The sequence below is a fragment of the Triticum dicoccoides genome, chromosome 3B, assembly GCF_002162155.2.
Source record: "Triticum dicoccoides isolate Atlit2015 ecotype Zavitan chromosome 3B, WEW_v2.0, whole genome shotgun sequence".
Lineage (NCBI taxonomy): Eukaryota > Viridiplantae > Streptophyta > Magnoliopsida > Poales > Poaceae > Triticum > Triticum dicoccoides.
In genome coordinates, this window is record NC_041385.1 from 61,296,642 (window position 1) to 61,320,770 (window position 24,129).

Here is a 24,129-nt window from a genome sequence, read left to right on the forward strand (position 1 = left end):
ATAAGTCTCCTTATATCTTTCTCAAAACAGCCACCATACCTACCTATCATGACATTTCCATAGTCATTCTGAGATATATTGCTAATCAACTTCCACCGTTTCGTTTATATGACATACATATTCATTTTCATATTGTTTTGCATGATCATATATCTGACATAGTATTTGTGATTCAACCATCGTTCTTCATTTTTTATACATGTTACACTAGATCATTGCATATCCTGGTACACTGCAAGGGACATTCATATAGAGTCATATTTTTAGTTTTATCGAGTTGTAAGTAAATAGAAGTGTGGTGATCATCATTATTAAAGCATTGTCCCAGTGAGGGATGGATGATGGAGACGATGATTCCCCCACATGTCGGGATGAGGAACCGGAAGAGAGAGAGAGAGAGAGAGAGAGAGAGAGAGAGAGAGAGAGCAATGTTACTATCCTTTTCCACACTTGTGCTTCAGAGTACCACCATGTTCTTCATGTAGAGAGTTTCATGAGTTGTGACTTTCATATACTAGTGAGAATTTAATGTTATAGAACTTGGCCTGTATATTCCTATGATGGGCTTCCTCAAATGCCCGAGGCCTTCATGAGCAAGATAATTTAATGCACACCCACTTAGTTTCCGTTGATCTTTCATACACTTATAACTCTTAGTGCATCCGTTGTATGGCAATCCCTACTCCTCGCATTCATATCAATTGATGTGCATCTCCATAGTCGTTGATTAGCCGTGTCGATGCGAGACTTTCTTCCTTTTTGACTTCCCCTTATTGATCTCTATCACCGCATTCTATCCACCCATAGTGTTATATCCATGGCTCAAGCTCATGTATTGCGTGGGGTTGAAAAACAAAAGCGCGTTAAAAAGTATGATCCAATTGCTCGGCTTGTCATCGGATTTCATGATTAATACTTTATGTTCTTTAAAATTTCTATTTGAAAGGCATGATTGTTTGTTGGTATGCCTAAGTATTGATGTCTTTATACCAAGTTATAGACTATTGCCTTGAATCACTCGTATTTCAATATTCATACCGTAAGAGATTACATGATGCACATGTTAAGTAGCATTGCACATCAAAAATTATTTATTTTACCATTTACCTAATCGAGGACGAGCAGGAATTAAGCTTGGGGATGCTGATATGTCACCAACGAATCTATAAGTTTTGATTGTTCCATGCTATTATATTCTCAATCTTGAATGTTTTATATGCATTTTTATCCTATTTTATATCATTTTTGGGAACTAAACTATTAACCCAGTGGCTAGTGCCAGTTGTTGTTTTCTGCTGGTTTTTGGTTTTCTAGAAAATCAGTATCAAACGGTCCCGAGGGAACTCTATTTCTTCTACTCTAAGTTTTGATTGCACAAGCAGCATAACAACATAACAGTTTGGTGTAAGGAAGTAAGGAAAGACTCCTTTCTGAAATTAAAGGACTTAATTAGCCTTTTCTCTTCTTTCCCGAATCCAAGTACTCTCGCTTGATTCACCACAAATCGTTGTGCTCCTCACTGCTCAAGAGACTTCTTATTTTCTTCTTACCCTTCGAGAAATCGGGGCAGTCCAAATGCTACGAAAGTTTTTCAGAATTTTTTCTGAACAAACGAGACCCTAGGAGCTTCGAGAGGAGACCAGAGGACGAACGAGGAGGCAACAAGGCAACAGGGCGCGCCCCGTTGCCTTATGGGCCCCTCGAGGCTCCATCTGACCTAATTCCACTGCTATAAGTTATCAAATATTGGGGAACCAACAAAGAGCCACCCGAAACACATTTTCCACCACCGCAAGTGTTTGTTCTTCTGCGACCCCATCTACAGGACTTTTCCGGTACTATGCGGAGGGAACCGATCACAAAGGGCTTCTACATCGCCCTTGCTACTTTCCGATAATGCATTAGTAATACACCCCTCGATCTTCTTGGAGTTCTATCCGATGTAATCTTCTTTTGTTGTGTGTTTCTTGGGATCCGATGAATTGTGGGTTTATGATCTAAATAGTCATTGAAAGTAATTGATTCATTTCTCAATTTTATTATGCATGATTGTTATAGCTAGCTTTGTATTTCTCTCCGATCTATCCATTTGGTTTGGCCAACTAAATTGATTTATCTTCAGTGGTACATATCATGGGTTCAATCTTGCGGTGCTCTATATCGCAGTGACAGTAAGGGCAAGATACATATTTGTATTGTTGCCATTAAAGCGTTACTCTGTTTGTCATGAAATTAATACCATATGTAGATGCTGGATAGCGATCGATTGTTGGATAGTAGTAGATGCAGGCAGGAGTTGGTCTACTTGTCTCGGACGTGATGCCTATATACATGATCATTGTTGTGAATACGCCATAACTATGCGCTTTTCTATCAATTGCCCAACAGTAATTTGTTTACCCGCCGTATGCTATGTGTTCGAGAGAGAAGCCTCTATTGAAAATTATGGCCCCCGGGGTCTACTTTTATCATATTATAAAGAGAAAAGTCCATTTTTTGTGCCTTAATTTTTTGGACTGATCACTTTTGGTCCCTCAATTCCGAAACCGGACAGGTTGAATCCCGGACTAATGAAACCAGACAAAAATCGTCCCTTCTCTCGGCTGACCCAGTATTGGTGCTGACTAGGCGTGGTTTTGACTAGTCCACACAGACGTGGCAATGTGACCCCACAAAACAGCCAGCCCTCTCCCTCACTCAGTATCTCTCGCGTTTTCCCCACTCTCCCTCTCCCAAGCGGCAACGGCGGCAAGGACAACAGACGACGGACGCACCGGAGGCTCGCCGGCGGTAGTTGAGGTTAGGGATCTGACGCAGCGGCACACAAATCCTCCTCACCTAGTGCATACCTCTCACAAATCCCCCTCATTTTCTCTCTGTGGTGCAGCTATATAACGCGACAGTGCACCGTGGTCGGCGGCGGCGATGCTCACGTAGCCCATGGGTTCTAGTGATGAGGCGAGCATGTTTTGGCCGCCCCCAGCCGAGGACAACCATGCAGATGCAGACATGGTAAGATTGTCCATGTCCGTCTTGTTTTTTAGCATGCCCGATTTAGGAACTAGGGTTTGAGGATGGTAGATTAAGTTTGAGAATTTTCTGTCCCTAATTTGTAGGATGCTGAGTACCTAGATCTTGTGTCCGGGGATGTTCCAATGGAGATTCAAGACACTGAGCATTGTGGAATCGAGGTCGATAGCAAGATAAAATGTTTCCATGGGGATGATCCAATTAAAAAGGTTGCTTTTGAGGGTGTGGACACAGGAAGAAGATTCATCGCTTGTAAGAATGCAAAACCTTGTAATTTCCGAATTTGGTATGAGCCAGAGTGGCCTGCAACTTTGAAGCGAGCACTACAATAGTTGTGGGGCATGGTTCAGACAAATCAGGAAAAAAGGAGGAGACTCAGGCCCTTGTCAACCAATTGATGTTGGAGAAAATGACATTTGCAGCTGCAAATGCTTCTGTCACCCGGGAGAAGAATGAGGTTGTACATCAGAAGATGCAACTAGAATTAGATGTGGCTGATATGAAGGACAAGTACCAGAGGAAGATGAAAAGAATGAAAAAAGAGCTTCAGTGCAAGGAGAAGTGGCTAATAATGTCAGTTAGCTGCAATATAACCATTTTAGTTGTAGTAATTTGTCTGTTTGCAATGAAGGTGTTATCTTAAAGTAGTTTGTTGTATGCCAGTAGTAGATTGTGCACTGTGAACTTGGAAATGTAATGTCAGACCTATATATTGGCCTATTATGTAACAGTGTATGAATTGAATTTGTACCAGTGTATGCTATAAATTTCAGCAGCATTTTGTCTGAATTTTAACCATCCTTGCACAAACAGAGAGTAAATTTTGTCATAGTTTTGTTTCTTTCTTGACAAATCTGACAGTAACAACACACATAGTTTAAAGATTTAATCAAACATCACAGGTTCTCATACAAATTGATAGTTCACACAATTTCTGACATCATATAGTTCCACAAATTCTTATAGGTTCATAACACATAAATAAGAGCAAGGATAGTTCCACACAAACAAATTAGATAGGTCTTAGCATAGAGATAACAACATACATAGTTCCGCACAAACAAACTGTAGATAGGTCTAAGCAGAGGTATGACAGCACACATAGTAGCACACTCAGTCCAACAGCCTTGTGGGTAATTTCCTTGTCCTTTTTGCCTCCCTTCCAGGTGCCTTGAACTGTGATACCTTCATACGTAGCTGCAATCCTAGCAGCAGTAACAAGCATGTTGTCTTTCCTAGAGGGGCATTGATGAACATCATTTATACTAGTAATCTGGCAACTAGTAGATTTACTAGTTAGACTAGCCAAATAATACCAATTGCATGTCTTCCAATCACAAGTTGCCCTACACCTATGAGAATCATTCTTTCTGAATTTTATGAATTTTTTTGCTTAAGCCCATATTTAATGCCTGCCTACCTGAACTCTTCTTTTGAACCAAATTTCATGCCTAACACAAACTTGGGCACTTCTTCGCTGTCTTTGAACCTTGGGAAATCATCTGATTTCTTTCTTGTATCACCATCTTCATCGAAAGAGTCATGAAACTTAGATGAATCCTCATAGCTAGGGTGTATTATTGCCACCTTTCTCTTCTCTATTCTCTTCTCTCACAGCTTTTGTCAAACCAACTCTAGGCTGCACACGATATACATCATCCAGTACTTGTATGTGGCCTTGCTTCATCTTCTTCTTGTACTCTACATATTTCTTGTTTATCTCAATTCCTTCTTCATCTTCTTCCGAAGGACTCTCATCTCCAGGAACATAGTCACTATCTTCTTCATCTGTATCATCTTCGGCTGCCGGCGCGGATGCCTGTACCACTTCTGTTGTTACTTTCTCCACTGGGACAATTTGTCCTTACTCATTTTTACCCTCTTCTTCATCTGATGGCAGAGCACGTGCCAATAAATGATATTCGGCAATGTTCTCTACATATAATTCAACTACTGCATTCTCTTCCATTGCAGAAACCATGCTCGAACAGGACGCATCATCATGCAACAAACCAAGCCCATCATGCAATTCTTTCCCAGGATATAGCCAGTGGAACTGCACTTTATCATCCTTCAAATCCTTCCAATGATCTTCCTTGAAAAAACCAACTATCTCCGGCAGTGACACTTTGTCTCGCTCCAAATGCGACATCCCGACAACGCCATCAACATGGTGTACATACTGACCATCGTTCACAAAGTGACCACCGAAATGAAATCGTATGGGCAGAAATTCCAGAGGATCCATCTCACAGCCCTATGGAAAGCAGATCAAAAATTAACCTACTAATCCACAAACTGGCCATGTACTACAACTAACTGACCACAAATTGATCTATTTTACCACTGACTGACCTTGATTTGGAGCTTCTTCTCGTGTCCAGCCGCCACTCTACTCTGAGCCGGCGTTCTACGGCAGCAAGAGAGCAGATCTTGCTGCGCCACCGCCACCACCGCGTGCCACCGACTGCCGCGGCGCTCCGCTCCCGCCGACCGCTGTCGCCGCCGCCTGTGCCATCACAGCCACCGCCAAAGCTAGCTAGGGTTCGTGCACGGGTCGAAGAAAGGGGATCGAAAGGGGATCGAGGGGCTCGGGTCGGGTCTTTAGCTGACTAGAGAGAGAGAGATGTGCCACGTGGGCAACGACTTGTCAAACCCGGGCTGAGTCAGCAGCGAAACCGCATCGGGTCTGCGGAGGGACGAAATATTACTGGTTTGGAAAGTTCACGGTGCAACCTGTCCGATTTCGGAGTTGATGGACCAAAAGTGATCAGTCCGAAAAACTAACGGACGAAAAATGGACTTTTCTCTATTATAAAAAACAAAATTCCTTTGCCGCAATTTTATTTAGTTTTATTTTACTTTGCAATTTATCTACTATCTATACAAGATTTAATCCTTGCAAGTAACGAGTTCAAGGGGATTGAAAACCCTCTTGCCCGCGTTTGGTGCAATTATTTGCTTTTGGGTGTGTATGTGTTGTTCACGAGGCTTCACGTGATTCTCCTATTGGTTCGATAAACCTTGGTTCTCACTAAGCCTGTATTGCATCTCCTCTCCTCTCCTCTTCGGGGAAAATCCCAACGCATCTCATAGGTAGCCCTTTAAAATTACCTTCCTTTACTCCTTTGATGGATGGAGAACTGGTGCGAGCTGGTGGAAATAGCCAACGACATTAATTTCTATGATGATTCTAATGCCTTGACCTGGAAACTAGAGAATACTGGTGTCTATTCCACGAGCTCTCTTTATTTTGTTACTAATTTCAAAGGTGTGATCTCTGCTGTTTGGAAGCTGTGTGTACAACCCAGGATACACATCTTCCTTTGGCTTTTAGGCCACAACAAATTAATGACTAAAAGCAACTTACTCAAAAGGCATATAGATAAGGGTGAAGAATGCCTTTTTTACCTATAATGAAGACATAACACCCATTTATTCTTTGAATGTGTGGTCTCCTCCAATATTTGGTATATTGTGCAAAACTTCTTCAAAATGCCAGTAGGCACCAGCTATGAATCAGTAGCTAGACTGTGGGTTTCTAATAAGAAACATCTAGTTCTAAACACATACAATGCTGCTGTTCTTTAGTGTGTCAAGAAATACATAAATAGCGGACGTAGCAATTCGGTGTCCGAGCTTAGATGCTCCCGAAATCATCAGCGTCCATTGGTCGCTTGGGATCCGAACAATTCCGCCTGATGCGTCTGGGAGAAAATCAGGAAAAGGGACGTACAGCGGCCATACTGTATGGAACAGTAGCGGGGTTGTGGGCCCAAAACGTATGGTTGTACGTTCCGCCGCACGAGGCCGTCTGGTCTATGGATCAGAACGTTGCCTTTCGTGATGAGCCAGGGACAGAACGTTACCGTGACCAGAGTTCACCCCCTCCTGCCTCTCCCCAAACCCGACTGCCTTAGAGCATCTCCAGCCGTTGGCCCCCCAGGGGGCGTCAAAAAGCGGCGCCTGGGGGTGAGCCGGCATAAAAAATGGCCCTGGGGGCGAGTCGGCCCCTAGCCGTCGGCCCCAGAGCCGCCCCTAGGCGCGTATTAAAAAAAAGATGAGACGTTCGACGAAGTTATGATAAAAACTAGTTAAATTTCGGCTAAACATGGCAAATTTCGTCTAAACATGGCAAATTTCGGCGAAATTCGCCATTTTCATGACATTAACCTAATCTAACCTAATCTAAAAAAGAAAGGGGCTGAAGTCGTCACCGCCATCGTCGTTGGCGGCGGCCTTCTCCTCCTTGACGCGGGTGCCCCTGCTGGACCCGGCGTCGCCATGGCGGACTGGCGGCGGCGCGTCGTCGTCGTCGTCGTCGCTGTCGCGTAGGACGACGACCCCGTCTTCATTGCTACCGCGTCGGCGCTCTTCGAAGCGGCGCAGGGCGGCGCGATGGCGCTCCTTCACCTTCTCCCGGCGCGCCTTCTCCATCGCAATGGAGTCCTGGCGCGCCCATTCTAGGGCCGCGTCGTCGTCGTCGAACTCCGCCTTTACCGGCGCAAACCCCGGCTTCGTCTTCACCGACGCCAGCCCCGGCTCCGTCTTTGGCTTGACGAAGCGCGGAGGAGCCGACGAGGACGAGGCGCGCCCGCCGCCCTCGTTGATGACGATGCCGGCGCTGCGAGTGCGCCGGCCGAGCGGCGACTCCGCCGCGGGCTCGGCCTTGACGCCGAGCAGGGCCGGAGTGCCGGAGGAGTGCGATGAGGATCGGGAGGAAGAAGAGGAGGAGGAGGACCCGAACCTCCTTGGCGCCCATGGCCCGACGCGTCGGTGCTGCGCCGAGGGGTACGCCAACGGCGGGTCGTTGCCGCCCTCGAGGTACGTGAGCACACCCTCGAGTGTGCGGCCGAGGACGCCCCACCAGAGGTGGCGCCCCTCGCTGTTCTGCCGGCCGCCGACCACCGGCGCGCCGTTGGTGAACGCCAATCGCTGCTGCTGGCGGCGCTCGAAATACGCCGCCCAGGCCGCGTGGTTGTTGGCGGCGTACTGGGGGAGGAAGAGTTGGGCGTCGGTGAGGGACGCGCGCACGATCTCGACCTCCTCAGCGAAGTACTTCGGCTTCGCCACGGCGTCGGGCAACGGGGGAATGGGTACTCCCCCGGCGCTGAGCCTCCACCCCGATGGCCCGGCGCGCATGTCCGGCGGCGCCGGGATGTTCGCCTGGAACAGGAGCCAGGACTCCTGTTCGCGGAGCGAATGGCGGCCGAAGCCGTTGGCCGCCGGCTCGTCTCCGGGGAAGCGTTCTACCATGGCGACGGCGGGGCGGGGTGGGCTCGGGAGAGGTAGAGGGAGGGGCCGGAGGGCAGCGCTCGGGAGAGGCAAGGAGAGGGAGGGGTTGGACGGCGGCGAGGGGGACTGGTCTGGGCACAGGCGAGTGGAGGCCGCTGGCTTTTATAGCCGGGCCGCGCCCGTGTGTACGCGTGCGAGGGAAGGGAGGCGTCGGCGCGCCGCCCCGTGAAGCGCCGCCGGTCAGCCTTGCCATTGATTCCCCGCGGGAACCGAGGCCGTTGGGGGAAGACGAGGCGCCGAGTCGCTGACGCGGCTGGTCTGCGTCTTTTTCGCGCCAAAGCAGCTCGCCTCGGCGCCCCCGGGCGCCCCCCAGCGCGCCGGGTTCGGGATGGGTCCGCCGGCGCTGTTTTCGGCCCAAGCCGGCGAAAATCGGGCTCCTGGAGGCGCGACTGGGCCGTTTTTTCAGCGCCGGCGCGAAAAAATCGTCTGGGGAGGCCTTCCCGAGGGCGCGGCTGGAGATGCCCTTAGGGCCTGCGGCGGCTGTCGAAGCCCGGCGAATTCGTGATAGAAGATGCTGGCCTTGAGCTCTTGCTGGATGTCGTCGATCGGTAAGTGGATCTTTCCTTCGTACAGTTCTAGCAGATTGCTCATTCTTTGGGTAAGTGGACATACGGATTGAGAAAGCTGATTCGAGGACTGGCCATGCGCCATTGCCGTGGGATTTCAGGTTACCCCACTGGAGGAGTTCGCCGACAGTTTTGAAAGCCCAGATCTGGCCCCTATGGCATTGTTAACGCCAGACCAAACCAACCCTACCATTCAGGCGGACTCGAATGCTGCTCTGGATGCGGGCAATAAGTTGGCGTCGGCGGGCCGGGGAGGCCGCACTGTGGCGAGCGGTGGCGTCGGGAGGCATCTCCGACTGTCCGCGCAGCCAACTGACAGGGTCAACCCAAAGGCGCTTGGTTGGACAAAGAGGTACGTCACCTAATTCCATTACCTGTGTAACTGTATGTGTTCGAGAACGAGTACATGTTGATGTGCTCAGTCATGCTTGATATGGTCTAGTTCTATTTTGTATGACTGCAACCTGCCGATATGATGAAGTTAGCTGAACCCTGATAGTACTTGTTACTGATCACTATTTGTTTAATATGCTTAGCGGGCAAATATGTCAGCAACTGTGTTGCATCTGAAAACCGTCCAAAAGAAATTGTTTGTTTATAAAATTCAGGTTACGCCGTAATGCGCCACCTGACCGGACACCATGTCCTTCTAGGATGAGTGCACTAGAGCAGTCAATTTGCAAATGTGCAAAAGAGACTACGAAAAGTGTAATTAAACTGGGACTCGTCTGAGTTTTGATTCACTGGGCGAGACGTGCGACCTCTACAACTTGTATTCGTGGGAGATCGGATTTGGAATTCAGTATGGCAAAACCAGACTGAACGCCGAGAGGACACAGTCAATGCAAGAAATCCTTTGCAGCTGCTAGGTGTATTCTAAATTCTGCTTAGTTGTTATGCCATTTGATTTTTTTTTGCTGGACTCTACATGCAGGGGAAGCCGGAGGCGGAGAATAGTAGATCTTGCAGATCCGAGTGCCCTGCATTGATAAGGCTCTTGCCGGCAGCTGATAACAGTTCATACATGACAGAGCACTGTGAGGGGCACAACCATTCCATGTCTCTAACGATGGGAGAGGGCGATATCGACGTCTATTACTAAAGATTTGCTAAAGCAATTAAGGGAAAACAATGTCAACCTCTGAAAGATGCACAACATCATAGACAACTTTGTCGTCCGATGATGACGCGAGGAAGACTCTGGAGGTCTTCGCAGCATTGTCGCCGGGGACCCTGACTTCACATACTGAGTTTTGGCAAACGGTGATAGCAGGGTGAAGAACTTTGATGTGGACTAATGGAAGCAGCAGAATGCAGTACCGGTTCTTTGGGGATGTGATAATCTTCGAAATAACATATAGGACCAACCTCTATGACATGCCGTTTCGGCTATTCGTGGGGGTGAGCAATCATTTTTAAAGTCTGACGATGGGTTACAAACTTGAGAAATATATTCAGGTGGGGAGCTCCCCCTCGATGATTTTTCAAAAAAAAAAATCATTTGTAAAGCATTATCCTGGCTGGGGTACTGATATGCTGCTTGATAAATACAATTTGAGGACGATGGGGAACACTGAAGGCGGTGACACCCGAGCAAGAATAGAGGTTCAGGTATGGCCGGAATCATAAGTTGTTTCCTTCTACTCGATTCCTCTGTAAACACCTGCTTGACGGTCACATCTCTGCAGTTCCCGGACACGTCGAGCTTGGGGTCAACAGCGAGCGCTTGGAGCACGAACTTGACGCCGGAGCAAGGAGGCCATGGCATCGACGAGGTGAGCGGAAATACTGTTGGTCTTCCGAACTGGGAGAGGTGATACAGCCGGAACTCTCTTCAGAGAAGATTTTGAAGCTAACTGGATGATAGGGTCAGAGATGATACCCTTGAAGGATTCAGCAAGCATGACCCAGCTGCCGTGGCGTTGGCCAGCTAAGATGGTGTTGACTCTGATGTGGACAATGGCTCACGCGTGATGTATGTGGCCGGAGAGGTTGATTCCGGTGGAGTAGAGGGAGTTGAGCAAAGTACTGTGCTTGCTCTGCTCCCGTTGTGCAAGATGGGCACACCATCTTCAACAGTTTGTTGTGTGCGTGCGGTGTGCTTGAGGTTGCAGACAAAAAGAAAACTCGTCGAGTGTGATTACGTCATGATTTATGAAGGGAAACTCTAGTTTGTGCTTGTAAAACCCAGTGGCTGAGTACGCGCACAGTTGCATCTCGTTGACAGTAAAGATCTTAAATCTAACCAAAAATGTTTTGTTTTTTGTTACAAGATTGTGCTCATTAGCAATTAATTAATGTTGGGGCACTCGATTAACTATATGCGTGAGTAGTGGTTAGATAGTTGGCAGAGGTCCAGTAGAGGTCATTTGGTTTTCAGTTTAATTTTTTTGCTGGCCCCGGACTAAAAAAAGTTGTTGCATTTGGAATGGAGACGGCTCATACTCGCACAGGAAAAAGACTGAGCCGCGACCGCAGTTTCTATTCCGCCTCTTCGTCAATAGCTGTCGTTGCATTTAATGCACCCAAGAGCTGTATTTATTTTTCTTAGCATACATCTGCTATACAAAGAAGAATGCATGGCCCGGCACACATCCACATGCTAGCTGACGGGGTAGATTTCAGGAGCATCTGAGCTTGGGCTCAGAAACGAATATCCGATAAATAGCATGATATTTGACTATATCAAATAGATTTGGTGGGGAATCCTAAAGACACTCAGGTCGTGGTTGGTTCTAATACCAGCCCAATTGAAGGAGCATCTGAAACTTTCCTGACACATCTACTGCATTTTCTGAAACAATCCCTGATGATAAGGAGTGTCTAGCTTTGATAGAGACACTTACTGGGTTGGGTGGCCTCAGCTTGTCGGAGGAGGATGAACCAGCTTCACCAACAGGCGGCAAGCTTGCTAGGAAGCACTCTTCTTGAGCCCGGCGTCTGTCTTCAAGGTGGGGATGTGGTCACCTTCTCCTGGAGCCGCTCTATGAAGAGGACCAAGAAGGTGAAGCCTGGGGAACACCTGAAGCGCTACTAGAAGTGATGATGTAATTTTGGCTGCCTTCATAGAAAATAGGGCGAGTAATGTATGTGCTGCCTGCGTGCAGTTCCCCTTCAGGACAGTGTTAACGCAAATTATTGGGTATTTCTTCTAGCTTTCCCAGTTCTTCTCTTGTTTTAGCTTTAATTTGTGACTTGAGACATGTTTGCATGGTTGTATCGGCTCTCTGGTTTCATTCTTGCAATGGTACTGGGGGTGGGGGTTTCCCTCCTCTCGTGATTTTCTAAAAAAGAGGTTAGATCAAATATCTAGTAGCCACGGCTCATGTAAACCGACCCGAAAAACTGAGAGCGTACGCGGCTAGATACCCAACTAATTGCACGTGTGATCTCTCCATTAGTGGAGGGCTCACAACCACACAATTCCTCCCTGTCCTTTGTCTTCCCCACCCCATATTTTCTCCCATCCTGCAAATCCTCTCTCCTTTCACATGCCCCCTTCCTTTAGATCAGGGCCAACGTCAATAAGTCGGCGACCACCACCACTATAGGCTTTTGCTCCGGTTCGTGTGCACCGTCTGGAGGAAACACCATGCTTTGGAGCCGCTGATGCAAAAACGAAAGGACAACAACCGCTCACCGCTGTTGTTTTAGTGTGGGTGCTAGAACGGGGTTCATTGTCGGTTCTTAGTGTTGCACGAGCAACAATGGGCGCTTGAAGTGTTGCAACGGGGTGTCGCCACAACGCCACCGGCGATGCATATGCTACAACGCAACCACCGAGGCTGCAACGGGGGTCGTGCTCGCGCATCGGTGCCGACAACTCCTAGTGCTGCAATGCAACGCTTGTTGGCGGCTCTCGGTGCTGCGATGCAGCGCTAGCTATTGAAATGGAGTGCTCGCCGACGGTTCTCAGAGCTGCAATAGAGTGCTTGCCAACGACACCCAGTGCTGCAATGGAGCGCTTGCCAACGACTCCCAGTGTTTCAATGGAGCGCTCGTTGACGGCTCCCGGTGTTGCGATGCAGTACTCGATAGTGGCTCTCGGAGATGTGATGGAATGCTCGATACTACAATGGAGCGCTCACTGTCGTCCGGTGGTGTGATGAAGCGCTAGGCGGCTGCTCCTGGTGCTGCGATGTAGCGTTTGCCGACAGTTGTCGTGATGCTTGCAGCGACTTCATGTTGTTGCCTTGCTACTGCTAGACGAGATCAAAGCAAGGGGCTGATTGGCGCGATTCGAAGAAGAACGACGTGTGTGCGTTGACCTAGTCAATGGCTGGGAGGAACAAATCAGAAGGCTGAAATCAGTTGGTTGAGGCCTAGCACGCCATTTATTTAGGACCTAGATAAATCCCGAATGTTGGGAATCTGTATTTTTCGCAACTAAACCTATCATCCTCGCGTCACTAAACTCGCTATTGAAAACTTTTTTGCCATCAAAAGTTCGAAATTTATCATTTCCGCTTATTTAAGGCTGAAAAAAAAAGAGGAAAAAGAAACCCTTACGGGCCTGTAGAGTACTAATAACAACCTTGTGCGGACTAGGACCTTGTGCGGGCTTACGAAAAGTTTGCCTAGAATCGCTCAAGAAAAACAAAATCCCTCTTTCCTGAAAACCCAGGCGGCGGCGGCGCGGTGCGGCCGGCGGCGAGGGAACCACAAAAAGGCGAGCTATGGCGGGTGGCAGCCCGGAAAATTAGGAGGCGCGGACGCCTCGTGACTCGTGAGTTGGAGATGCAGATGGAAGAGGAGGTCGAGCAGCGGAATCAGCCTCGTCGCAAGAAGAATCAGGCTGACCTTGCTGATGAGCTCGAGTTCTTCACGGACCTCCGCCATATGCTGATGATAAAGAAGAACAAGGAGAAGGAGAAGGGCACGCCCGAGAAGGAGAGGTTCGATTCTTCCAACTCCTACCGTAGTTTGGGCACGCAGAAGGGGCTTTGTTTTCTCGACAATCGTATCAAGGTCTTGCGCAAGCGGATGGGGATAACCGCCGGAACTGCCCACACCTCCCCCGCGATCTCTGATCTGTCGGACCCCTCGGGGAAGCATATGAATGGTGCAGATCCAATTTCAGATGATGTTGATGGTGCTGATGGTTCTGGTGACGACGAGGAAGAGGATAGGATGGAGTGTGGCAAGCCAGCCATGGAGGAGGAGGAGGTCCAGAGGATCACCGGCTCCACGCCAATTTCGGAGATTGATGCTGAGGCAGTGATGGAGGCAGATGCCCAAGATACCGATGTATCAGAGGAACCTGATCCCATTCCCACCAACACAACGACAAAAGTGTCCATAAACAATGAAGTCCTTGATGGAGCTGACACTGATTGTGTTGACGATGATGAGGTAGACAGAGGCAAATCGGACGCACAATTAGCCAAGGAGAAGAGGGTGATGTCTACCGAGGAGCTCAAGTTTGAGTCCTTCCGCCATGGCTGGGAGACTGCGTTTAGCCGACGCAGCGGCCACTTCCTTAACAAGAGTGAGTAATAATTAACCATGGGGCTTTGTTTTCTCATTCTTGGTTAATTTAATTAGTTTACCTTCGACGGTTGTCCTTCCTTAACAAGGGAATAGGGGATTTACTCTGCTGCTTATCTAGCACGTATCGGTTCATGTTAGATTTCTGACAGCCGATTTACTTGGGTGCAGCGACAGTGAGTTCCATGCAGTTTACACACTTGGCACCTGGGCGCATCCCATTAGGCGCTGGCATAGAACCTGCCGTGCAGATCTTCTCTGTCAAGCTTACAGAGGTGAAAGGCGGCTTCAAATTTCCATTGTCCGTGTATGGTGTGGTCGCTGCCCGTGATGGCGTGGACTACAACCGCAACCTTGTCTTCTTTTGCGATAGGAGGAACTCCCAAAAACTTACTCAAAATGTACGGTTGCTGGTGTATTAATTTGCTCTCCATTTTCTTTTGGGGATCTTCTTGTCTGTCTGCCTGCGTCCTCCCTTGTTGATTATTAATTAACTATGAAGCACCGATACGGCGACATCGATACAGCGATACGGGTACGGCGATACGGGATACGGCAATTTCTGAAAACATCAACACGGCGATACGGCGAGTATATATAAATAATTAATAATATAACGTGTAATAAAAACAAACATAATAAAATGTGTGAGATGAGATCAAAATACTGCCCCATAATAAAATCAAACAATGCAAAAGTTCACTAAGATAAGATGAAGGCTCAATTTCCTAAACAAGTGCCTGTGGGGTTACATAAATAAACACATCTTCATGCAACATTTCTAAAACCACTAGTTTAGCTACACATAGGGATCCAAAATTGCATTGTTGTTCTATACAAATATGCCCTGAGAGTGGGTTTGTTTCTAAACGGGCAGCACATTATTGATTGGAGTTCTTGATAAAGACAATGACATGCAACTTAGTAGTAAATACCAAACAGCTTCCCTAGCAGTAGACAGTAGCATCACAGCGAGCAAGCAATACCACCTCGGGGGGATCAGCCAAGCACACCGCAAGCAGTCAGCGAAGCACATAGAAAGCAGCTTCGTATATTACTTCGCTCTTGCGACGGCAGCGGAGAAGACTCCAGTCGAGTTAGTCGAGGCGGCGGCATGGCGAGTCTAGGCGATTCCAGGCGGCGGCGGCGAGCCACTCCAGGCAGCGGCGGCGCGCTCCTACAGTCCCCGCCCGATACAGAGAGGAGAGGGAGCAAATGTTAGGGTTAGCTCGTGGGCTTCTTACTGGGCTCGGGGCTGGCAACGCTTGCCATGTCCTTACCGTATCCCACCATCTCCACAGTGCGTATCGGGTTTATTTTTCTTTCTTTTTAAATCAAAAATTGAGATACTCCTGGGATACGCATATTGAAGCCGTATCCTGCGTATCGGAGTATCGGCGACGTGCAGTACGCCGATACACCAGTTTTGGCCGTATCGGTGCTTCGTAGTTAATTAATGCTGTGGCTGATATGGTGATGCTTTTGCATGCAGGATCCTTATCTGCGCCTGATCGGCCCGTCTCGTGCTGTTTTCTTTGAGGACTATGTTAATTATGAGGTCCAGCTTATGGTGAAAGGCAGCGTCAAGTCTCGGGACAGGCCGTTGATCACAGATACATACCGCCAAATCCGATGCCGTATTGGTGTATCCACCATCTGCTTTCAGAACTGCTTCTGCACGTTAGAGTTACGCTTGGAGCGATTTCTAGGTTCGGTCCAGGCCACCATCTTTGGCGTACGCGTCGTCAAAGACAATGGGGCGTGGCCTTTTGGATATGGTGTTCGGGTTGCTTGCTCCCCAGCATCACGGGAACTTATGGAGGACAGTGATGGTGAAATCAAGTATGTTGCTCAGCCTTCGTCTGGGGAAATCTTGCTGCTTGATTCAAAAGATGGAAGAAGACCTGCGGATTCAGATGGATACCTTTATCTGTCAAGGCAAGTTGTTTCTGTAGAACCAAGCGGACAGCTGGAAGTTGAAATACAGGCCTATGCACCACCCGGCGTTCTCCCTGCAAAAGCTCAGGTCTGCTTCGAAGCCCAAGAATGCAACATAGATCGTGGTCGTTGTTGCCTCCTCGGTGCCGAGGTGGAGATCTGTGTTGCTTGGTCCCGTCTTGCTTCGGACATGGAGATGCTTGCGGGTGTTGACAGGGATTTTCAAAGGGACGAACCAGAGGTTGCGTTCACACAAGTGGGGCTGAATGGAGAGCCTGACACCGAACGAATCTTTTAAGAAATGCTTGGTATCAGCTTGTTGAAGTTCCTATAGTAGTATTTCTGCATCGTGTTTAGTTATATATGTAAGGTGTCCAACTATGCCTTATGCTATGCATCTGCATCGGATTAGCTATATATATAACCTGTCCAACTATGACTGATGCACCAGGCAACTGTTTGTTTGGTTGTGTATCGACTGTGACTTTTAATATGCTGTTTGAAAGCATTTCTGTGTTGATTAATCTGCTATGGTCTGTTCTATGATTAATTACTATACTTGTGGTTGCTGACTTGTATTATTATGGTAGCATGGCATGAGACTTCTGCCTGCTGGCATGACACATTTGCTTGAAGGAACTGTTTATGCAGTAGCATTTTTCTTTTTCAGTTTATGCAGTCTGATTAGACGGAGATAATCTGGTTTTACTTGAAGAAGCAAGTGAATCTTCTTCAGGTGCATGACAGACTTGCTTACTTGTTTTCATCATGCAATACAATTTTTCTTCCTTAATTATCTGTAAACTGGAGCCATATATCAGTTGCGCGGCGCGTGACATGAGATCGGTCACATTACTGGTCACAGATGTTCCTGCATGCATGCCAGTTTATGCATTACAAAAATCACATCTGGACGCATTGTTTCTTAACAAAGTATCTCCACAGGTTTTCAGACATCCTTTCCTTCCTTTGGCTATGCTTTTTTCTTTGCTTCAGCCTTCTTAGTGAAGGTAAGTTATGCAGGGCTGTGTCAGTGCAAGCCTTTGGATTGGCTAGGTCAGCATTACTTCAATCTGTTCTGCTTGCCTTCAGAATAAGGCCACGTGAAACAATAACACAACCTTCAGAATGGGTATTACTGTGTGCCCTCTACTGCCGCTCATATTGGCAGTACATGTTGCACTCCACTTTCTCCTGGATAATAGAAGTGTCCAACTATCATTTATTGTATGTAAGACTGACTTTTAAGATATGTTGTGTGGAAGCATTTCTGTGTTGATTAATCTGCATTGGTCTTATTGTCTGATTGATTAGAGTCCAGTCAGTAGTCTGGTTTTACTGACTTGTATTATTCTGGTAGCATTGTTTAGTCCTGATTGTTTAGTCCCGGTTGCAGAACCGGGACTAAAGGCCCTCTGGAACCGGGACTGATGCCCTGTTTTCTACTAGTACATTAGCCTCTTAGAATCCAGTTTAATGTTGAAAGATTGAAACCGAATTACCTTTAACGTACACTACCATATGCCATCATGTGCATATTGTTTTGACAATCTTATATTTCTAGAGAATTAGTCAAGAATATCATATGTATAATAATTTACCGAGTTTGAACAAAATTATATGCTTTTACAGTTTTATTTTGTTATCTAAAATTCATGTTTCTGCGGTGGAAATGTGATAAGGTAGATTAAACTACAATCTTTGTGCAAATTAATTGAGTCAACTCACATGCTTTGATTATCATATTGTTTGAATTTACGGGCCTCGAGCCCCCTAAATCTTGGCCTCGACCCAGTTAAAATTCTAAAATATCAAAGTCTGATTTAAGTTGCATGGTGAGTGTGTAAGTTTATTACCATACTACTAATGGAGTCAATTTTTGTCATGACTTCCATGAATGTTATGTCGTGATGAAATTTAGCAAGCGCACAAAGCATTTATCAAAGTTCGCCTCAATTTTTTTAGATTTTTTCAAATTTTTACACGCTATTTTCTATTTTACTTTTCACCCCGTGCTCATTTGAGCTCAATAGTAGAAGAGGACTTTCGGCTTGGGAGATTTTATTCATGCTGAAACCGTGGGGTTGCCAGTATAACAATCACATGGATCGTCTATTGAAGCTCTTGCTGGCTCACCTCAACTCAGCTGCTACTCCGCTTGCTCACTTGGCCTTTTTTAGCTCTCTCTACTGCTAACTCAGAAAGAAAAATAGGTAATGCATTTTCTATTTTGTTAAGTAAGAACTTGTTCATGGATTTTTTTAAATGTTGTGAATTGAAAAGCCATGAAAAAAGGTTCAGGAATGAAAAAAGATAAATGGATTTAAACGATGTTCATGAATTTTAATGAAAGTTCACAAATTTAAAAAATCATAGACTATACAAATGTTCGTAACTTTAAAATATTCATGATTTTGTACTTATGCTTGTGGATTTTAAAAATACTCACGAATTTGAATAAACGTTCATTAAATAAAAAGTGGAAAAATAAAATAGAAAATGAAAAAGAGAATGAAGAGAAAAATATATAAAAAGGAAAACTATTAAAAATAGTAGAAAAAACAGGGGAAAAAGTAAAACAAAAATCCAGGCAACAAGTTTTTAAAATTGACCAGCCAATGAGCCAATTATGATTAGGTGTGTGTTACTCTCAATCAGCGACACACAATCTTACAAGCGCGGCTCGTCGCGATCCCCACAACACCCGACGCGTCAGATCGAGGGAGCTTAGAGCATCTTCAATAGATGGTCCAAAATTTGGCGGTCAAAACCGACGATGTAAAGTTTGGACCGCCAAAAAGTGTGTTCTGAAGCTCCGAAAAAAGACCAACTCCAACAGATGGTCCAAATTCTCATGGTCCAAAAGACCAACTCCCATAGATGGTCCAAATTCATGATCCAAAACCGGCCAGGAGCCGCTGTCCAGCCACTGTACAGCCGCACATATTGCATAAAACATGTTTTGAAACAACATAAAAAAAATCATGTCCACGATATCAAATTATTACATAGTTCTTCAGATCCAGGAGATGAAATGCAACACAAATACAACATAGTTTTGCATAATACAACATAGTTTTGAACAAACAAATAATGAATCTATGCGGATCTTTCGCCATGCCATTTCCAATGCTCTTTCATCAAATCTTTCTAGAGTTGGTCATGCACATCTGTGTCTCTAATCTCGCTGTACACCTTCATGAAACGTCTGATGCGCTGTTCTTTTCGCACGGGGTTAACAAGAATGCCCATCAAATGATAGAAGTTGTAATCTAAATGTTTTCCACGCTCGTTCTCAATGATTATGTTATGCATGATCATGCAAGCACCAAAGGATCTTTTGATCTCAAAATCTAGGTGGTCCTCGCACAATAGCAAATTGGGATTGCAAAATCCCAAATGCCCTCTCAACATATTTTCTAGCCGCCGCTTGTGCATTATGAAAAACAAGTTCTTTTTTACCTTCAGGTTTTGCAATTGGCTTGACAAATGTACTCCAGCTCGGGTAGATCCCATATGCAAGATAGTACCCATAGTTGTAGGTGCGACGATTTGCTTCGAAGGTCACCTGTGGTGCTTCTCCATTTGCTAAGTTGGCAAAGAGAGGTGACCGGTCGAGCACGTTGATGTCGTCGCAAGAACCGAGCATACCAAAATATGCATGCCAAATCCATGTTTCATGATCATCAACTGCCTCAAGAATGATAGTGGCATCCTTCCCACGACCCTTGAATTGTCCATGCCATGCTTTTGGACAGTTTTTCCATTTCCAATGCATGCAATCCACAGACCCGAGCATACCTGGAAACCCTCGAGCTTTGTTCATCTCCAAAAGCCTCTGAGTGTCCTGAGCATTGGGTGCTCTCAAGTACTGTGGACCGAACACTTGTACCATAGCTATTGCAAATTGCTTGACATAGAAGATAGAAGTGCTCTCCGCCATCGCCAAGTTGTCATCAATGTAATTTGCCGGAACACCATATGCCATCATGCGCAAAGTGGCAGTGACCTTCTGCTCAATGCTATGGCCAAGCAACCCGGCACAGTTCCTTCTCTGCTCGAAGACTGGATTATGCTGCTTCACAGAATTGTAAATGCGGAAGAACAAGTATTTCGATATTTTGAAACGGCGTCGAAAGTAATTCTCCGGAAAAACAGGTGATGATGCAAAGTAGTTGCGCACCAACCGTTTGTGCGCATCAATCCGTTCTCTCCGAATGAACGCAGGACCATAAACGGAACCACAATGCTTCGGTTTCTTCCTCTTGTGCATGGCCACTAGCATAGCAATCTCCTCTTCTTCATGCAAATCAAATTCCCCGTCCGATGATGAATCATCCACGAAAGAGGAGTCAACTGAGCTCATCTACATTGCACACAACCACCGTCAAACATACTACCCAATCCCAAGTTAAATCATCAAGTTTCGTCATTTTTTAACCTTGGGGAATTCCGTCGAACACCTAGTGCGCGCAGTGGAAGAAGATGGCCGCCGGTTGGATTGCCTGCTGTCGACGGCTGCGGACGGTTGCGGTCGGCTCCTCCGGACGGCGGCGGTGATAAGAAAAGAGCTTCGAGGCCGGCCAAGAGGAGCTCGGCGGGCGGCGAACAGTACTTCGGCAGCGGGCGGAGGGCTTCGTGCAGCGGTCGTGCGGCTGGCGCAACGGTCGTGAATAGGCTCACGGCCGATGGGGACGAGGTCGGCGGCAGCCTTAGACCCGGTGGAGGCCTACCGCGGCAGCCGGACCGCCGGAGGCGCCGAATACCGCGCCGGTTGCCTCCCGATTCGGCGGCGTCCGGGCGGCTGCGAGCCGGCTACCGGCGGCGAGGGAGGCGATGGCGGCGGAGGGCGGCGGCGGGGATTTGGGGTGGTGGCGGCGCCGACGGCGTGGTTTTCGGCGGTCGCGGGGGCGGATTCCGGCCGGCTGGTCTTCAGGCGGGCGGACGGGCGCGAGCGGGAACGGAAAGGAAGTGGCGGTTAGGCGTTCGCGGGCGGCTGGGTTTCGACCAGATGCACCTCTTAATGTAAATTTGCACTGCGAGGTATTGGATTTTACATCACGAGGAGGCCGCGGTCCAATTTTTTTTGCATATGGACCGTCTGTTGGAGCGCCGTTTTTATCCCCAGACGGTCCAAAACTTCAGTATTTTTACATTTGAACCATCTATTGGAGATGCTGTTATAATATATCGTAGAAATATTGGCAGCTATCCATGGTGACGAGATCCATAGGGTAACGCACGCCTCAGTCAACAGAAGAACCCGGCTGATGGTCGTTCTTGTAGGGAATAAAAAGGTACAAAGCCCCTGCCAGTGATGTTGCTTGCAGGCTGTGGACAGGTCACGGCACTAGTTAGACACGAACGCAAAGACCCCTCAAGCAAGATTTGTCAGACTCCTGGTCACAATGAAAGGTTAACCAAACCGTATCCACGAATACGTTTTCGAGGACCTGAAACGTAAGCCTATGCTAAATCTTATCCGTCAAGTACCCGACTTGATAACCTCTTCGCTTGTAGTACTATATATCAAACCAAAACAGAACGCCCACACCCCAAATCCAATCCCCCGACAGCAGCAGATCCACCGGCGGCAAGGCCGGCGTACCATCGACCATCGGAGTTGGGACCGCGCGGCGGCGGAGGCGGGCCTCTCCCGTCGGGTTCACGACGGTTCGGTTCGGTCAGGTGGCCGGGCTCGATCCACATCCACTGGGGACTAATTCCTCGGAATTAGCTGCTAATTCCTCGTCGCTTAATCGCAGCACGCATGAGGTAGAGTGATTAATTAGTCCCACCTCGCCATTTCGGGCGGAACTCGCGCCCTTTAAATGCGCCTCATTCGCCGGATCACTCGCCGAGTCTGGTGGCGCAGACCTGTAACTCCAGCCAGCTTCTTCGGGAGCGGAGGGCATTGTTGGCGGGGGAAAGAGCTCGGCTCGCGTGAGCGTCGCCGGCAACGGTGGCGGAGCCGAGCTCTGGGCTGTGGTTGGTTGTGTGCTGCTGCTGCGCGTGGACTTGAGCCCAGGGCCCGGCAAATATGCGCGGGAGTCCCCGCGCATGGGCATATGCTGCCGGTGACCATTCAAGGGCAGGGCCCGGCAGGCGCGGCGGCAGTTCACCACCGCGCCAGGCATATAGAGTATATATATGTGCCGCCGGTTGTGGCAGTACCACTCCGGCGGTGTGCACCCACTGGGTATACGCCGCCGGTGGTCGTACACACCGGCGGTGAACCCGCTTGTAGCCATGCCCCGCAGCCCGTAGGGGGGGTTCCTGGGTTCGTCGCGCCCGCACACACACTCCTCCACCCCTACCTCGCCAACTCTTTTGTAGTTTTGCCCCGGCATTGCCTTCTGACATCTATGCTCAAGAAACAGAGCCCAAAGTGAAAAACCTGCTCTGCTTGGTAAATGAGACTAAGCTTCTACAGTTTTTGTTATCAGATGATTTTATTTTCGAGCACTGTGGTGTGGTATTTACAGCTGGGTTCAGTTAGTTTCAGTTAGTTCAGGAAGTTCAGAGTTGAGCGTCGTTTTCTCTTCAGCTAGTATCGTATCTAAGAGCTTATGCCAAAGAGAAAATAAGTAAATAGGCAACACCTATGGCTATCTTATCTAAGGAGTAAAATGTAACAGGATTACAGGAATTAAAACAGTATCTTATCTAAGGAGTAAAATGTAACAGGATTACAGGAATGAAGAAACATGCAGACTGAATACTCAGGTGGAACTCACAGGAACAGTAGGAAGTCGGTCGTCTACTTCAGTAAATTTTTCAGTTGAACTTTTGCTAATTCTGTCATTCTGTGTGATATTCTGAATATCATAGAGAAATTTAAAAGGTCAAAATGAGTTGGCCAAGTGGCTCGCTCAGCAACTTTTTTCCTTCAGTTGGGCCGCATCTTTTTTCTTCATTCGATTGGGCTGCAGGGAGTCAGTCCATTATATGGGCCTGGCCTGTTCGGCATCTTTTTCACTTGATTGGACCGCAGGAAAAAAAATATTAATACTACCTGTGTGGGATTCAAACTCAGGAATCTCTCCTATCGAGATGAAGGCTCCAGCCGACTGACTGATGCGTACGATTGTGTTACAAGAGATGGTTTAGCCAATTGATATTACCACCTCGATTCTTTACACCTAATCCCATCAATTTAGACCTCCAACCCATGTGGGAGTAATAGGAAGAAGTAGTAGCCGTAGATTGTGGATCGTCGACACGGATTGATGTATTTTCTCTACTTTTTTGGCTGCATACTGATAGTGATCAACGTGGGAGTGCTTCATCCATTCTCTTGGATGTAAACAACATAATCTGTCGTTTTTAAAAGTTCATATGTAACAGAATAATGTATCATTCCTCAAGAGCTCAAATCAAGCTTAATTTTTGTAGGTCAAAAGGGTTTTGGGGGCCTTCTTATGCATATACCATGCACACAGGCACCGGCCAATTTTTTTAGTCATATGCTAGATGTGAGTTATTTTTGTTTAGTTTTCATCTTCTCTCTACATTAGCCTCTTAGAATCCAGTCAAATTAATTGTTGAGCTTTTTATGACACATGTCACTTGAAAGATTGAAAGTGAATCCTCTATATCTAAATAGTTACAACCCACAAGCAATTTTTCTAAGCATGCAACTATGCCACATCAGCAGTTATGCATGTCAACCAGAAATATGAAGTTACATTTATTTACATGTAATCCATTGTCTAATATTTCTAATCATGCAAAACCATGCCACATCAACACATATGCATGTCAATTTTAAGTTACAATTTTGCATTAATTTAGCGATTCAATTGCGCCACAT

The 24,129-nt window shown here is 47.1% G+C and overlaps 1 protein-coding gene across 2 annotated transcripts; it reads left to right on the forward strand.

Annotated features, from left to right (window-relative positions):
• Positions 1–13,805: 13,805 nt before the first annotated feature.
• On the forward strand, positions 13,806–16,838 carry LOC119280769. Of its 2 annotated transcripts, none has more exons than XM_037561502.1 (3): positions 13,806–14,379; positions 14,550–14,779; positions 15,871–16,838. In XM_037561502.1, the coding sequence occupies exons 1-3, from the start codon at positions 13,875–13,877 to the stop codon at positions 16,612–16,614; spliced, it is 1,479 nt and encodes a 492-aa protein (XP_037417399.1). In that variant the 5' UTR covers positions 13,806–13,874; the 3' UTR covers positions 16,615–16,838. The 2 variants fall into 2 exon arrangements, with proteins under 2 accessions (XP_037417399.1, XP_037417400.1); XM_037561503.1 differs by having other exon boundaries at positions 13,808–14,379; positions 14,550–14,653.
• The last annotated feature ends 7,291 nt before the right edge of the window (positions 16,839–24,129 follow it).